The sequence below is a fragment of the Lathamus discolor genome, chromosome 3, assembly GCF_037157495.1.
Source record: "Lathamus discolor isolate bLatDis1 chromosome 3, bLatDis1.hap1, whole genome shotgun sequence".
Lineage (NCBI taxonomy): Eukaryota > Metazoa > Chordata > Aves > Psittaciformes > Psittacidae > Lathamus > Lathamus discolor.
Genome location: NC_088886.1, coordinates 82,383,582 through 82,399,431, shown reverse-complemented (window position 1 = coordinate 82,399,431; position 15,850 = coordinate 82,383,582). Strand labels below are relative to the sequence as shown.

General features: G+C 35.9%; 1 protein-coding gene across 6 annotated transcripts in view; it reads left to right on the top strand.

Annotated features, from left to right (window-relative positions):
- The window catches only part of ADAM23 (ADAM metallopeptidase domain 23), a 70,772-nt gene that overhangs the window by 9,171 nt on the left and 45,751 nt on the right, over positions 1 to 15,850 (top strand). For all 6 annotated transcript variants that reach the window (XM_065670111.1, XM_065670107.1, XM_065670106.1 and 3 more), the window contains exons 3-4: positions 2,614 to 2,690; positions 13,956 to 14,019. In XM_065670111.1, coding sequence (XP_065526183.1) covers positions 2,614 to 2,690; positions 13,956 to 14,019 — 141 coding nt within the window. The remainder of the gene's footprint in view (positions 1 to 2,613; positions 2,691 to 13,955; positions 14,020 to 15,850) is intronic.

Sequence of the window (15,850 nt, the reverse complement as noted above, 5' to 3'; positions counted from 1 at the left end):
AAAAGAAAATTTGAAGTGGAAAACCAAAATATTTGGGTATCTCTCTTGCAGTTGATTATTTAGCCTTGATAATGTTCTTGTTCAAAAAACTGTTTCAAAGATACATGTTTTAAGTAATGCATAGTTTGGTGGGAGAAGTGAAAGAAATGCTGCATTTTTATCAAACTGAAAAGAAAGCAATTTTGTATTTCCAAACTAACCCTGGAAAAATTATATGGTTAGTGTTGAAGTTATATTTTTGCTCAACTTAGCTAACTATGGTGTTTGGGAGCACTGGTAGTTAGTATCGTTTCTAAACCAACTTGTAAACATTGTTGATATATTACACTGAATAAATCCTGATTGGGCAGTCAGTTTTTTCCATGTTACATGTGTCAGGAATGTTATGCAATACATCTATAAATTATAATCTTATCTTAAAGGCTCGGTCTTAATGGTTTGTATATAAGAATGCAGTATAGTCAAAATCATTGTATCTTTGAGCAGGAGATATTTAGGAAAACTTCCAAATGTATTTATAAAAAACATAATAAAACCTAGGTACTTTTAAGCAATTCTGTAGTTATAATTTCTCGTATTTCAGAATGATCTTAATGGAGTAGTACATGCTTTTCTAAACTTTCCAGATAGTTAATGTTGAAGTCTTGTTTATGGCATATATTTGAAGACATGTAATTTGAGGTAAACATTACATGGGAAGGAGACTCAAAGCAATTGTTCCTGTAACTCCAAGTGAATCTTTATGGGATAAAACTGATTGCAACCCTTGTCCTGCAACGAATTTTCATGTTGTTTTTTTTTTTTTTAATTAAATAAATTAATACATGTACTTGTTGAAAACATGATATTTTTTGGTAACAAACAGGTCTTGAAAAGCTCCTTGTGACACTTGTTCCCTGGTTTCACTGTGCAAAAAGTGGAGAGGCTAAAAAGCCAGTCCTGCTAGGCATGCATTTAAACTGAGATTCTATTTTACTTTTTTTTTTTTTTTTAAATATATATGCTAGCTTTCATCCTTGCAGTTTCTCAGATTCTCTCCTTCAAGTCACCTGTTTGTCTTTATACTTAAACTGTTTTACTCTGGTGATTCAGAGCAGCTGAAAACAGTTTGCCAGGTTGGTGTGACCTCAGCAAATTGGTGAACTGGTAAGACAGCTGTTAGTATTTACCAGAGAGAAAGCTTGATGCTGGTTTGTGTCCATCTTATTTTAGATACCAGCTGGGAATACAATTTTTAAAATTCATGTTTAAAATTATTGTATTTGTTTAATAAACAAGATGTTTATTAAATATTTATGTAAGAAACTAATGATATTAAACATTTTTGAAATATTTTATAACTACATATTTGTTTTAAAGAAGCTTGATAACAAAGCTCTGTGACCCTCTTAGGAGGGAAATGATCGTTCTGGGGGCAAAGAATGCTAAACTAACACAGGAAACATCACAGCTGGCTTTAGTCACCATAGCAACTTTAGAAATATTTTTTTTTAATTCTGTTGAAAGGTTTTATGAAAGATGATGCATACCTATGCTGAGAAATAAGGCAAAAATCAAAGCTGTTCTGTCTAGTGCAAGAATGGAAGAGGAATATAAAGCATCTATCCTTTGTGGAAAAGATTTCCAAAACAGTACAAAATCGTAGGCATTGTGGGCCATAAAAGCTAACCTTCATATTGTTTAAGTTATGTCATAAACTAGCTAAACTTCATATAGTTTTTGTGACATAGCTGTAGATTCATTGTGATGTTTAAGCAAAAGACAAAAAAATATTATTTTTCATTAAAGGGCTTAGTAGTAATATTCCAACTTTATATAATCATTAATGCCGTAGAAAATTAGTGTATAAGTAAGCATGGTTTGATTAGAACATTATCAGGGAAGAACTATGGAATTCAGATCTAATCTCTTCTACTGTGTTGGAATAGTGTCTTCACAAAAACGAAATTCTTGGATCATCTCTCCTCTCGTTTTTCTAGAGGACATATGTTTTAAATGTGTTTGGCTACGGTTACAACAGTATAAAAAAGAATAAAGAATACAGTTTATATATCTGACAAAAACTGAATATCCTGAAAGTTAAATTTAACTCCCTGTGCAAGACAACCTAGTAGAGGTTGTTTTTTTGTTGTGTGTTGAGTTGGTGAGTTGTAGGTTGTATGTACAGTGTTCCGTATGCTGGCTTGGCTACAATGCCAAGTACGAGCCTTTAATTGTGACAGTATTACTTTGACGGAGTCTTTTGTAACATGTAATACAAGTCATGCCGTGACCTTCTTGTTGAAAAAATATAGACATTTAGGTGAATAACTTTTTTTTTTTTTTTTTCCCCCTTCTTGTTCTTGTGAGGAATGAGTGTGTATTTGAATGCTTTTCAGGTACCATTTGCTTCTCTCTTCCTTTACCTTCTAAAAAGGCAAATCCTTTTGAATAAGAATTTGGTACCAGGGCAAAGCTTTTCATACGCCAATGAGATTCATGAAAATAAGCAGGTTTTCTATAACTTTGTCACAGGTGTTTATCACACATTTGCATATAAAGCTCAGTGATTCTTTTGACAACTTTAAATGTTCTGCAAAACTGTATAGTACTCCTGTGTGTTCATGTTTACAGGCTGTACATCTGGCCCAGGCAAGTTTCCAGATTGAGGCCTTTGGCTCCAAATTCATCCTTGACCTCACACTGAATAAGTAAGTGCACAATTTGAGGTTTCTTTTTTTCCTGCTCTTACTGTCTTTAACTTATGGTACAAGGTCAGGGCACATGAAATCCCAAGATCTGTGGAAAAATATGCTGTTACCAAGTTTATTAATAAAGATAAAATTTAGGCTTTTTTAAGTGAGGTAACTGTTACCCTTGCTGACACCTATAATATACATACCTTTAATTTTATCATTCATGACAAATGATGACAGAGAGATTTTGGTACCCATTGTGCTTGAAATGTGTGGCTTTTCTTGTGCATTTTTTTACTTGATAAACTGCCATGCAGATGTTATTTTAGTTGCTAATGTCAGTGTGTAGAAATACTGTAAATACTGGCTCATCTTTAATGATCTGGAAAACATGCTATTGTCACTATTATCATTAAGTTCCTAATGAAGTAGGAATCCTAACAGTTTTCCTGTACTGAAAGGTGCAGCTAGAGTCTGTTTACCAGTAAGATGGACAATTTTCCGTAATTGTCAGGTCTAAAAGATCTGACTTGTAATACAGGTCAATTGTGGTTTAGTTGTTTGTGTCACATCTATTTATATATCTCAGTTGAAGGTATAAAACTAGGTGTTTTTCTAAAAATTGTTGTGAAGTTTTTTGCCACTGAAAGTTTGTGCTGAGAAAGTTTAAGAATAAGGTAGAAGTGTAAAATCAGTACTAAATACATGACAGTATTGCTTAAAAGCGCATTTGCCCCTTCTGTTGCCCTTGAGCCTTACAGCATGCTTAAAGGATTAATAAATAATTTACAGAAACAATTGCATGCTGGTAAAAAAAAAAAAAGGTGTTCTTCTGGTCCATGTGAGGTCTTAGTTTGGTCTTGTCATGTAATGAAAGTTTTCTTAGGGAGAATAATGCAAGCTTATTAAATCTGATTGCTTTTCAAAGTGATAGGCTGTGGATTTGTAAAATTTGAACTATTATATTCACATATTTTGTTGCCTAGCTTTTAGTTATTATTGTTTTGCTGTAAAGGTGAACTGCAAACATTTTCCTTCCTCCATACATGATCCTGAAGTGAGGTTGTTCTCGCAGTAATGTCTTAAAATATGACACAAAGTCTTGACTGGCTGGCAAAAGATGCGTTAGTATCAAGCAGGGGATGGCATGCAGAATGGAAGGAGAAAGAAAGCTTGAAGATAACTGGGTGTTCTCTAGACTCTGGAAGAACTGTACTGTAGTGCAAGACTGGTGTTTTATGAGTCCCATGCAGAGTAATTCCTGTGGTATAATCGACATTTGTGAAGGGAACCTTTATCTAATGGTCTCTAAGCCACAGGGAATTTGTCCTCTTGGTCTGCTTTGCCACTGTTCCTGTTTGTATGTCCAGCCAATAGCAAGGCTGAGCACACATTCCCACTATGGCGCTATGCATAGGATAAGGTCACACAGACCATCACAGATTGAAAAACATTGACTTTACTGATATCACTTATAAATGCAATCAGGACTCAGGTGAGCAAGAATACAGACAGCCTGATAAGGTTTCTCTAGCTGATGGGAACTGGAATTTTTCTAGTGAAACACATGCACCAGCCCTTACTTGATTCACAAGCATGTCCACATTGACAGACTCAAATGTTAACACAGGCTTTAAGTTCATTAAGCATTAATGTCTAAGCCTAAGGTCTCTCACTTGGTCACTTACACCCTAAGTCTTCCTAGGTGCAGGTTTTCTCGTAGTTGTTGACTGACTCTGAAGTTTGCTTGCACATCACACCTATGTGGATTAGAGAGCAAAGTCACACAAAAAAATATTGTAAGTAAGACTCAATAAAGACATAGGACAGACTGCAGTGATCAGGTGCAGGGCTGGGCCAAACAAACCTACTGTCTTGCAGCTTACACTGATGACTTTTTATGCCACTTCTGCTCCGTTTTACTACACTTATTCTGTCCTGATTCAGCTTCCCTGTCTTTCATGCTTCCTCTGAACATACCATACCAAACATGCTTCCTCTGAACATAAACATACCAAAAATGTTTACACATTTCCACAAGCCCCTATGCACATCATGTAATAAGTTTGTTCTTTCCCAGGAGGCCCATGATGACACTGTTTACCACTTCTTATCTGTTGTAAAGTTCTGGTTGAACCTCTTCAAGGCCATGCCTGACTGGCTCCTTCCCTGGCCCATCAGTCAGTGACCTAAGAGAGGTAACAGCAAAGACCAGAACTCTTATCTCCTATTCATTAGGATTTGTGTGTCCAGGTATTGGTTGCTTTTCCTGTCATAGTCTCTTATGTTGACTGGCTGTTAACCAAATCCATCACAAACCCAACAGCCTTATGTTCCCTGTGTCTTTGCAGTGTTACCCGTTGCCCAGCCCTGGTCTTTGTTCTTGCTTATGTATAGCAACAAATGGTCCATAAAGAAAGTAAGTGTATATATATATTTTCAGCTGTGTTTGCTTTATCAGCAGTCAAGAAATGCAGTGTCTTTCATGTAAAAAAGAGAGAGGGAGATCACTTGTGTGCACCTTAAGCGAATAAGTTCTGCATATGAGGTATCAAGAATTTTCTTACTGGGGACATGTAAGGTGCAGGGTGTTCAAGTGCCTTACTGGTATCCCTACGGTTTGCCTCTTTATACATTAGGTTTTCTAGCTTCGTAGGTAATTTTTGACTCACAAACATTTCACACTCTCTCTGGTTCTGCTCCAGAAAATAATGACTTAAAAAACCTGTTCTACTTTTTGACCTGATATAACACACTAAAACTGTAAGTCATAAAACTTGTAACATCATAGATTGTAAATACTCATAGACAACAATTTGGAAAAGACTTACTCTTGTATCTCAGTTACATTTATGTGTTCAGCAAAATGCTGCCTTTTGCTACTGTGTTGGATTGCGAAGGATTTTAGTTGGTTTGCTGTTGTTACTAATGTCTAGTCAGAAGGAAAGGCAGAACAACAACAGGGCCACAGATTTGAGCTAGTAGATGCTATTGGCCAAAATAATCTATTTGCATGCAGAATACATTCAAGGGTATTCTGGATTTTGAATACATGTTGAATATGTACTTTTATCAGTTACTGTAAGGTTAGTTAATGTCACCTACTCTGTGTATTCTGGTTTTGTGTCTGCCTATTTTAGGTAAGTTCTTTGAGTATATAAAGCTAAAATAATGATGGTTGTTGCTTACAAACAGGCTCTAGATTTAAGTTTTCTTCACATTAATTGGAATCCCTGTCTTTGCAGGCCTTCTATGTTCCAGCTGCACTTTTTTTCTTTTTTTCACACCAAGTTTTAGAGCCAGGGTGTAAGGAAAATTGGATATTCACTGGCATTAATAGCTGTCTAGATTTTGTAAAAAGAGCAGGTGGCAATCTGTAAATTTGAGGCATGTTAATGTAAATTTTGTACTTGATGTTTTATATCTTGCTATAGTGTGATGGCACAAACAGCTTGAAGGAAATATAAGCAAATCAAACCTCTTAAATCCAGTGTGCAAAGCAAGTCAAATGTAAGATTTCTGTGAAGTTTGAATGGGTAATGAACTTTTCAGTTGCATGAGGTCTGCAGGTGTTAAAACTGCTGAAATACAATGTGTTATCCTAAAGGTTGGCATCTTTTTCTGACAAGACCAGGAAAAAAGTTACTGAGTTACTGCTTTTGGTACAAAAATGAAAGATTATATGGTATTAGTGGGGTAACAATCCTGTTTGAAAAATTAGTGTTTTTTTAATAATTCAGCTATGATTATCTGTCCAAACTTGATAAATTCTCTATGCAACAAGTAACATGTAACATTGTCTTAAAGCCCTATTTATATGAAAAGCCTTTTAAAGTGTTAATGTATTCCAGTAAATTCATATTTTTGTCCTCAAACAATACTTTGAATTCATTTGTGGTAACAATGTAGTTGAGTAGTCAGTAATATTAGTAGACAGGAACAATTTCTTATTTTTTGTTTATGTATTACATACACAAATGTTTGTCAGGTGCTAACAAATTACCTTTTTCGCCAACAGTTAAAAGGCTTTTAAGTTGTCCTTCTATGGAGGGACAAGTGTTTCTGCAGGTAGCTCTTATGTCCTGTTTAAAGCTAGCAGTCTTTATGTTCCAGTGTAATATTAAAACAACACGAGAGAGTAATACTACCAAAAGCACTGAATTAAAAATGTCTGCTTGCTGGTTTTTTTAGTGATAAGTTGGCTATATTACCTGGCAGTTTTCAGTCAATGGTCTAGCATCAGTCTCTAAATAAAGGAGTCTCCTTCAGCACTGGAGCATGCTAGAGCTTTCCCCCATTGGGACTGTGGCGGCTGAGACAGATACAAGGACTGGGGAATTAGGTACCTGAGCTGCGCAGAAACATGAGGTAAAAACCTAAGACAAAAACTTTTCTCCCTTCCTGCTGAAAACTTCCCTCAACATTTAGGATTTTGGGGAAATCACCAAACCCAGCCTGTACTTCTCAGCTTTTTAATTTTCGCTGTAGAAGTCTACCTTTCCAGGAAAATGGATTTTTCTTTTCAGTTAAGAGATGATATTAAAAAAAAAAATAATCTGATCTCTTTGGCATAAACTGAAATTAAAAAAACCCAAAACCCACCACTTGTGACTATAACATGACTTAAATATTTGAGATCCTAGAATATGATGACTGTTGTGAAAAGTCGATCTCTTATGTGAAGTGCAGCATTACCACCAACTTATTTATCAGTTTCAAGCTTGTAATTATTGTGTAGTCTTTGTAGTCTATGCTCCTGTAGGGCTGACTTTAACTTAATAATAGTCCCAGAGGAGATTACATTCTTGGCATGATTTAGAAAACAATAGGGCAGTAACTGGTTACTTGAGAATCTATTTGATTTTTCTTTTTTCTCAAAATTATTTTTTAATGGAAATAGGAAAACTAGTCACAGTTTTCCAGAAGGAAACTTCAAATATTTATAACATTTTCTTAAATAAAAGCATAACCATTTAGGATGCTAAATGGAAGCTATAAGATACACAGACTGTGTAAACTAAATGTGGTAATATTATTGTGCAAGTTGAACTCTAGTTTTCTTTTCAAAATTTGTTACAATGAGATGCAAAGAACTCAGGATTTTACAACAGTGTGTGTATACTCCTGTGTGTACAACAATGCATGTGTACTGTAAATGTGAATAAGTCTTGAGCATCTCGGCTGTACATAGTGGAGCTTTACTGCCTCACTTGCCACTCTTAGAACTGGAGGCAACCTATTAAAAGCTGTCATTTGCCTTGGTGGGCATTTTACGTGCAAAAAGGCTTAGACTAGACACAGATACGGAAATGTCTTATTTTTCAAGACATATTAATGTGTTAAAAAAAAAAGATTTCTTTTGCAATTTGAAAAATTATAAAAACCTGATGGTGAAGAAGCTTCTTGCTCAATTACTCAGCTGTAAATTAGAATTCTTTTCCATCTGGTCACTAAGGTTATGATTAAAATGTGTATTTATTATATTTAATATTATAATTTGTAACATTGTGTGCACTGTCTAGTTTTACTCATTCACTCTTCTAGAAGTATAGCAGTAGGCAGCACTAGTCCTGCCATTGACGAAGGACTTGCGCTCAGCTCAACATTTCCAATAGTTATCAGCAGTATTTCCAGCTCCTTGTCATCTGCTTCTTTCCTTCTGTCCTATGACTTTCCAGATCAATCCTTTTAATATTTTTTCTTCTTTTTTGATCTAATTTTTCTTCATCTCATCCCCTTCTCTTTAGCAAATATTTATAGAATAAGAAGTGTGTATGTGTGTTTCTATGTATGTTTTATAGGGGATAACTTTAAACTATAGCCATAGAGATTAATGTTGTAGTCCCTGATTTTCAAGCACTCAAGTTTTGGATTCCTCTGGAGTAATTAAGTGATGTCCCTCTGCCTGCTGTGCAATGTATGAATAGAGATGTACTTCATAGAATGACTATCAATATAATCAATGTCAGCAGAGCTTATTTCAAAAAGACTGTGAGAAACTCAGCATAGGCTAATTTGCTTGAAATTCCACTTTTTCTTTTTTGTGCTGATGTAAGAGCTTGTGGGACATATGTGCCTCATGGGAGCTGCGAGCAGCTGGTAAACAAAGCTCAACCCAACCCAAAATTAAACAAAACCAGATGATACCGCCCATTCCCCAGAGCAACCAACCAACACCCCCCCCCAAAAAAAAAAAAAACCACAAAAACAAACAAAAAACTGAGAGGACATGCTGTTTCTCTTAAAATGCACACGTGTTGGGAATGCTTAGCCTTCTTGTCAGACCCCTTTCTTATGGGGTGAAAAGACTCTTCTGCGCACTCCTGACCCTGGTTTTAATGAAGTATGTATCTGGCACCCTTCTGAACAGCGTTCTGAAGGCCTGTCTACTGAGATGCAACCACAGCCATTGGTTTGGTGGATCGTTAGGGACGGCAAGCTCAGGGCAAATACACATCTGGAGCAATATGACAATGCTATGTGTGGCAGGATAAGGATGTTTATTGCTTGCATTCATGTAACAGCTACAGGTATCACAGGAGGAAGTTTGCTTCTTACAGAAAAAATGAAAATGCACATCTTGTCACAGGATATTGTGCATGTTAAACTGTTTACAGGAGTTAAAGGATTGGAAGAACTTACAGAAATCTACTGAAGGCCATTGAAAACAATTATACTAATTTGTTTATGAAACCCTGGTCTCACAGATCCCAGGGTGCTGTGGAAACTCCCTGAGAAATTGCTACATGCGTGTGTTTGCTATCAGGCAACACACTAAGCAGCTGTCTTAGTTGATGCATCTTTTCTTAGGTTATGTTCTTACTCCTTGCTCGTATGTAACCACTGTAATGTGGCAGTGGTTAAGGACTGTTCTCTTTCTAATCTAGTAGATTTCTCAGCCTGTTTCTGAGATGGTCCAGTCTTGTCAATAGTGGGATCTTAATGCTGAAGTGAATTACTGGGATCTCAGATTCTGTTATAGTCAGGCTGAAATCTTTGCGTTCAGTGCTAGTATAAAGCCTGTGCATGCTTGACAGATCAAGCATATCATCAAACTAGCTTCTAAGAGCCCATGCCACTAAATTTAACTTGATTCAATGACAGAATTGTATCTGTCAAATGGACAAAAGCATCCAACGGGTATTCTGTTAAGTAATTAAATTAAGCTGTGTTGCTGAGACACTGGAACTGAGCTTGAATCATTTCAGAATACTTAAAAGTTAGTTATTGCTTGCTAGTACATTAGTATAAAGATAATCTAAGAAGTATGCAAGAAAGATAATTCAGCTGTAGTTCCATTTTCTGCAGACTGTGTACTAGATTCCTGGAAGCTAACTTGGTTGCCTATTTCTTTTAGTAATTTCATAGACTTTACCTACCTAAATCAATTCTTTTCATCGAGATAGTCAGACACCAGCTGAGGTAAGCCAGTATTCACATTGCAGCTCTCCTGCTAATGGAAACAGCATCAGTGAAATATGTGCTGGGGAAGTGGATGCGAGTTCTTCAGAAAGCATCTGCTGCTTAACAGCTGGCCTGTGTCTTCAAGGCAGCAACTGCTGGGAATGACATATCCCTTTGCTGCTTACTTTGCATCTCTCAGTGTAACTCACAGAAGAGCTGGTGATGCAGAACAGCTTAATAAAAACAATTTCCTAAGACAAGCAAGACAGGGTGGGAGGAACTATAGAAAAAGACACAGCAGACTAAAATTTTCACGAGTTCATTCAACATGTTGCCATTTGATGTGTTCCTTGTAAGGCATCATACTAGTGTGTCACCAGCCTAAATATGCTCATGGCAGAGGGGTTGGAACTAGATGATCTTAAGGTTCTTTCCAACCCTAACTATTCTGTGATTCTATGTCTGATGTCATCATGACTTACACAATTTTTTCTATTAAAGCTTGCACTGTCTCTAGTGTTCATAGTATTGAAAATGAAATTTCTTGTACTGGGTGCATTTCTGCTAAATCAAAATGTAAACACATCAACTGAAAGGTGATAGAACACAGTCCAGTGTAGATAGAACACAAATGTATTTTCTAAAATTCAGGGCTGCCTTTCAGAGGTAAATTTGGGCATTCTGTAAATGATAATGAAGGAAGAAGAATTGTTTTGTGATGTGGAGATAACTACTTTATGCATGAGTTCTGTATCTCATTCTTCAGGCACTTGTTCTACATGAGCTCTTAGTCTATTAAAGGCCATTCTTTTTGATGCTACTTGCATAAAGCATCCCATTGCACCTACCAGTGACAGTACAGTGCTATTCTATCTCTCATATTAGAAAAAAAATTTGAAAGATATTTTAGTTAAGTGTGTGTTTGTTGTTAGATTTTTCTGTTTGTTTGTATTTTTGTTTTTGTTTTTCCCCTTTAAATAATTTCTCCTGTCTATTGTTAGATTTGTCAGCATTAATAACAGGTAAAAGTTTTGGTAGGGAAACCTGGCAGTAGTGGTTTTATGCTTATTTTTACAGCTGTTGTTGTTCCTGGAGCTTTAGCAAAATACAAAACAAACTTCATTACTTAAATTCTGGCTTTGTCTTTGTGGCAATAGTGGAACATTTTTGTTGAATTTTCCAGTCCTTGGCTACTCTCTGCACTATCACATTTCAATACTAACCATTTCTAAACACAATTTGGTTTGTGTTGATTTTGCTGTGAATATAGAGAACAGGCTGTGATTAACTTTATTACATAGGCAACTGATTGCATGAACTAGCAACTTTCAATGAATTAACATCTTTCATGAATTCTTTCATGAATTAACAACTTTCCATGTTGGAAAATGTCTGCAAGCATACTGTTCCCTTTCCATTCCTCAATCTTCCCATGAATAAGATGGTGGTTGTCTTAGATTAACAGTATATATTGAGGGATTTCTGGATGATTTGAAGTAAAGTGTTCTTTAGGATGTTTGCTAGTGTAGACAGATACTTGAAATATGAGTAATGAGTAATGAAATATAATACAAGGTACCTGGCAAAAATCGGGTACCTACCAAGGTAAAGGCATACAGTTTAAGGAGAAGCTGTCTGACTGTTCAATGGAAAGTTCAAAATTCTTGCTGCCCTGTGGGAAATCTTAAGAGAAAAATGCCCTTGAAATATGTTGGTGGTTATGCACGGCAAGCATAAGAACATCATAATGTTCAGAGATTAGTGTTAAATACCTTGTTAAGAGCATAACATGAGAATGGGTTTGGATTCTGCAAAGGGTGGGCTAAAGTAATTTTGAGCAGCTCTTATGTCACGTGAATGTTACGTAACCTGAGAGTTAGTTGCGAGATGGTAGACGCAGTGGGAATTCTTATGAGATGCCAAATACACTAGTTAGCACTGAAAGTTCTGAGATCAGTTGTGTAAGATTACTAGAAGAGGGCCAAAGAAGGGAGTATGATAGCTTAAGCTTGATTTGGAAGTGGGTAGATGAGTGCAGACCGTGTAATTGCTTTGAGGAAACCAGATGGTCTCTGTGTATTCAAGTTGAAGTGTCTGTAAAAAGTCTGAATCTGGTCAAGGTGCTTTCATGTAGAGCATAGTTCCAGTGTTTAACCATCCTCACTGATTTTTGTAAACTTGTATCTAATCAGAATTTTCCTTTTTCCTGCTTGTGTCAGTTACCTCTAGCCTTGTCTATCCCGTCCAAGTAAGTAGTGACAATAGCAGTCCGTATGCTTCATAATACATATGAAAAAACATGAAGAAGAAAAGGACATTTTCAACGCTTCAAAGTTTAAATCCTCTGTATATGTAATCCTCTTTAGAAGCTTCAGACCTTGCCGCGTTGAAAAAGTAAATGTTTTTATTTTAGTCAAGCATTTACACTATTTATAAAGCATTTGTATTCTCTTGCAGAGAAAATGTGTAGCTGACTGTGATGCAAATAAAATGATTTTATGCAACTGAATTTATTTTTAAATCTGCACTTAAAAAGATATAAATTAAATTTTGCTATCAAAATTAAGGTTAAGATAAATGATGAGACTTCAGTAATTATTCATGGCTATTAGTGTTGGTTTTGCAGGCACAGAGAGCCCATAATGTGGTCTGTCAGTTCCGTGAAAAAGGACTTTTAAGGGAACCACTGCTAACTGCCTTCTGCAGGATTGTCTCTGATAAGTGTAGTGCCTGATAAATGTAGCATGAAGAATTGATTTTTATGAGCCAATAGCCCCAGAGTTAAAGTGTTACCAGGATTGCTAATAGTCTAATCTTAGTTTTAGATGCCCATTATTGTAGTTGTTGTTAGCCATGAATTCCCATCAGAGCTATTTTGTCAGACTAGGCTTCCATAATGGTGGTGGGTTTAGTCGAAGCAACTGTATTTTTATTTTGATATATGTACCACTGTCACACCCTTTAATGATTATTTTTTTTTGGGGGGGGGGGATGGAGGGGGGTGGGTGGGTTCAGGCTCTTAGAGACTTGAAAAAGGCTGAGAAATCTGGATCACATTAAGTAAAATGCTTATCTTGCATATGATGGGCCCACTTAACGTATTTAACTGTTTTGCTCTCCCTGAGCCTTTCGGCTGCAATCCTGATTATAATGGGGGAAAACGTGAACAGGACATTAACATTATCCCAGTATATATCTGCAGGCCAGCTAATGTTATTGTAAAGAAAAAAAAAAGAAAATGGAACTATAAATAACAGAGTATGGGAAATGTTTATGCTTCAGAAATTTGTCTTGCCAGGGTTAGGAAAAACATTAAAGTGAGAAAAGAATCTGAGAAGAAAAAAAGAAAGGAAGAAAAGTAGCATTGGGGGCGTGTGTGTGTGTGTGGTTTTTCTTGTATTTGTTGGGTTTGGGGGGGGGTTGTGGTTTTTTTTTTTTTTTTTTTTTTTTTGGTGGGGAGAGGGTGTTTTGGTGGTGGCTTTTTTGTTGTTGTTGTAGTTTTTGTTGCTTTTTAACTTTACCACTTTTGGAAAAAATCGTGTACATTTTGCCAGCACCAGTTATGGCAACAAAGAAAGTTCTAAAGCCGTGGGATATTTTTTTGCATATTTAAAAGGCTGATAATCTAATTACACAGCTAAAGTACCGGGAATTAGATTGCAAAATGCAATTCCCCCTTGTGTAACACTCTCTGACTTGCAGTGCGCCAGCAAACCATTTACTGGATACAAGCTGCTTGATTTTTTTTTTTTTTTTTAACTAATTTACAAGGAAAGAAAAAATGGTTTGAAAAATGCTAACAAAAAACCCAATCCCACCCATAGTGATAAAAAAAAATCAGATTTTTCTCATCTTCATTTTTCCTTTCTTTGACAGTGACTTGTTATCTTCCAATTATGTGGAGATTCACTATGAAGATGGGAAACCAAAGTTTTCGAAGGTATTGTGCTCTTAAAATGTGTCAGAATGGTCTTTCTGAGGGAATAATGCCAAGAAAATGCTAAAAAAACAGAAAAGTTTTGCAAGACATAAATCCACCAGAATCCTTTATTCCCATATGCAAGGTATCTGTCGCCTCCTCTTGTGAGGTTACCTCAGTAACACAAGAACTGTACAAAAAAGGTATGTCAGAGTGAGGGGTCGGCACTGGTTGGTGGTGAAGATTCAGATGTTGCCAGAACAATCACATCTTATAAAACGTAGGGGGTGGAGGGATTGAAGTCACTATCAGTATAGTCTTCATTAATTATTTAGGTGTCCTTAGCACAAAGTGCAAGGGGAAGGTATAATGGTAATATAAGACATTCAAACAAACCAAAAAAATCTTGCAAGAATTACATAGTCATGAAGTGGAAAATGGAAGACTTAACTCCAGAGGCTAAGGTTTCAGCTATTACAAAACCAGCATATTGCTTGACATCCAATTAATTACATTTGTCATACTAGCTCCCAAATTTAATTCAGTGCCATGGGCTATTGATCCAGTGACAGAGACTAAAGTTATGCAAGAAAGTTCAGTCCTGACTAAGGGAAACAGATCTGTCTTGTTTGTTGTAGTAACAAAATGAGGACTGGCAGGTTTCTAGGAAGGTTGTAAACTATGTTTTCAGGCAATGACTTTTTTCACATTTGGTATGAATGCTGGAATATTTGTTGTGATCTTATTACATGTGAAAGATAAGTCTTTGTTTAGAGTGGAGGAAAGCCAGCATTCAAGTTGCATTTATGCCTTCAGCAAGTTGACTGTTGTTTGTCCAAGAATTATATACCTAGTTTATTATTTTGTCCTTGTTGTAGATAGTCTCAAATAAAACAATATATTGCTGCTTATGGCAAAATTAAACAAATATATAGATATAGAAATGTAATTATCGCAATATACTGTTTAGTTTTTTTCCAGTGAAGAAGAAAAATAGTCTCACGTAACATAATGAGGAAGTTGTTTAATTAAGACTCAGGACTCTGCAGAATAGGCAAAAATGCTAAATGATGCAAGAAAACAATTCCCTCTGGCATCTAGACAAGCTCATGCAATTGTCAGCTGCAGCATTAGCACTGAGCACTGCGGTTGCTGAATCATGAATCTGGCTGGAAAATTATATCAGAACTTTAGACTCAGCAAATGGCCTAGCTCTGCATGCTGCAGTAACTTGATCCAAACTTCCTAGGGGATGTTTTTTGAACTGATTTATTTAGAAACAATAATAGAGCTCCTGAGGTCACATTAATCTATAAAAGGCTTCACTATAAACTCAGAAAATATATACAGAATTTGTGTAGGAGATCAGATAAGGACTATATCCTGGTCTTTTGCAGTATTTTATAATCCTCTTTAGGCCTGAGTAAGTAAAATATTGTTTTGTTTCCTGATGTGGATGTAAAGAAGTGCAGTCTTGATGTAAAGTATTGTATTTTCTAGAATGGGGTAGTTTATTACAAGGGTGAAAACACCGAAGAACAACCAGCAATTTCTTTAGTTGGATGACTGTCTTTTAAGAAAATTCTTGAAAAGCTACACACGTGAGAGAATCACAGTTTAGTTGTTAAGAAAGCATGGCTTATGCATTCTCACTGATGGAAAAGTAAATATGTAGTATTTACTTTCTGCGTAGTACTTTGATTTTAATTATGCACGATAGTCTGTTAGGAATTTCATTCAAATTTGAGTAACTCATTAAATAAGATTCAAAGTGGAAATAATGCTTGTGCATGATTGAACAAACAGCATTTACATTTTTGGTACTTACTTGAATTATGATTGCAGAAGCAAT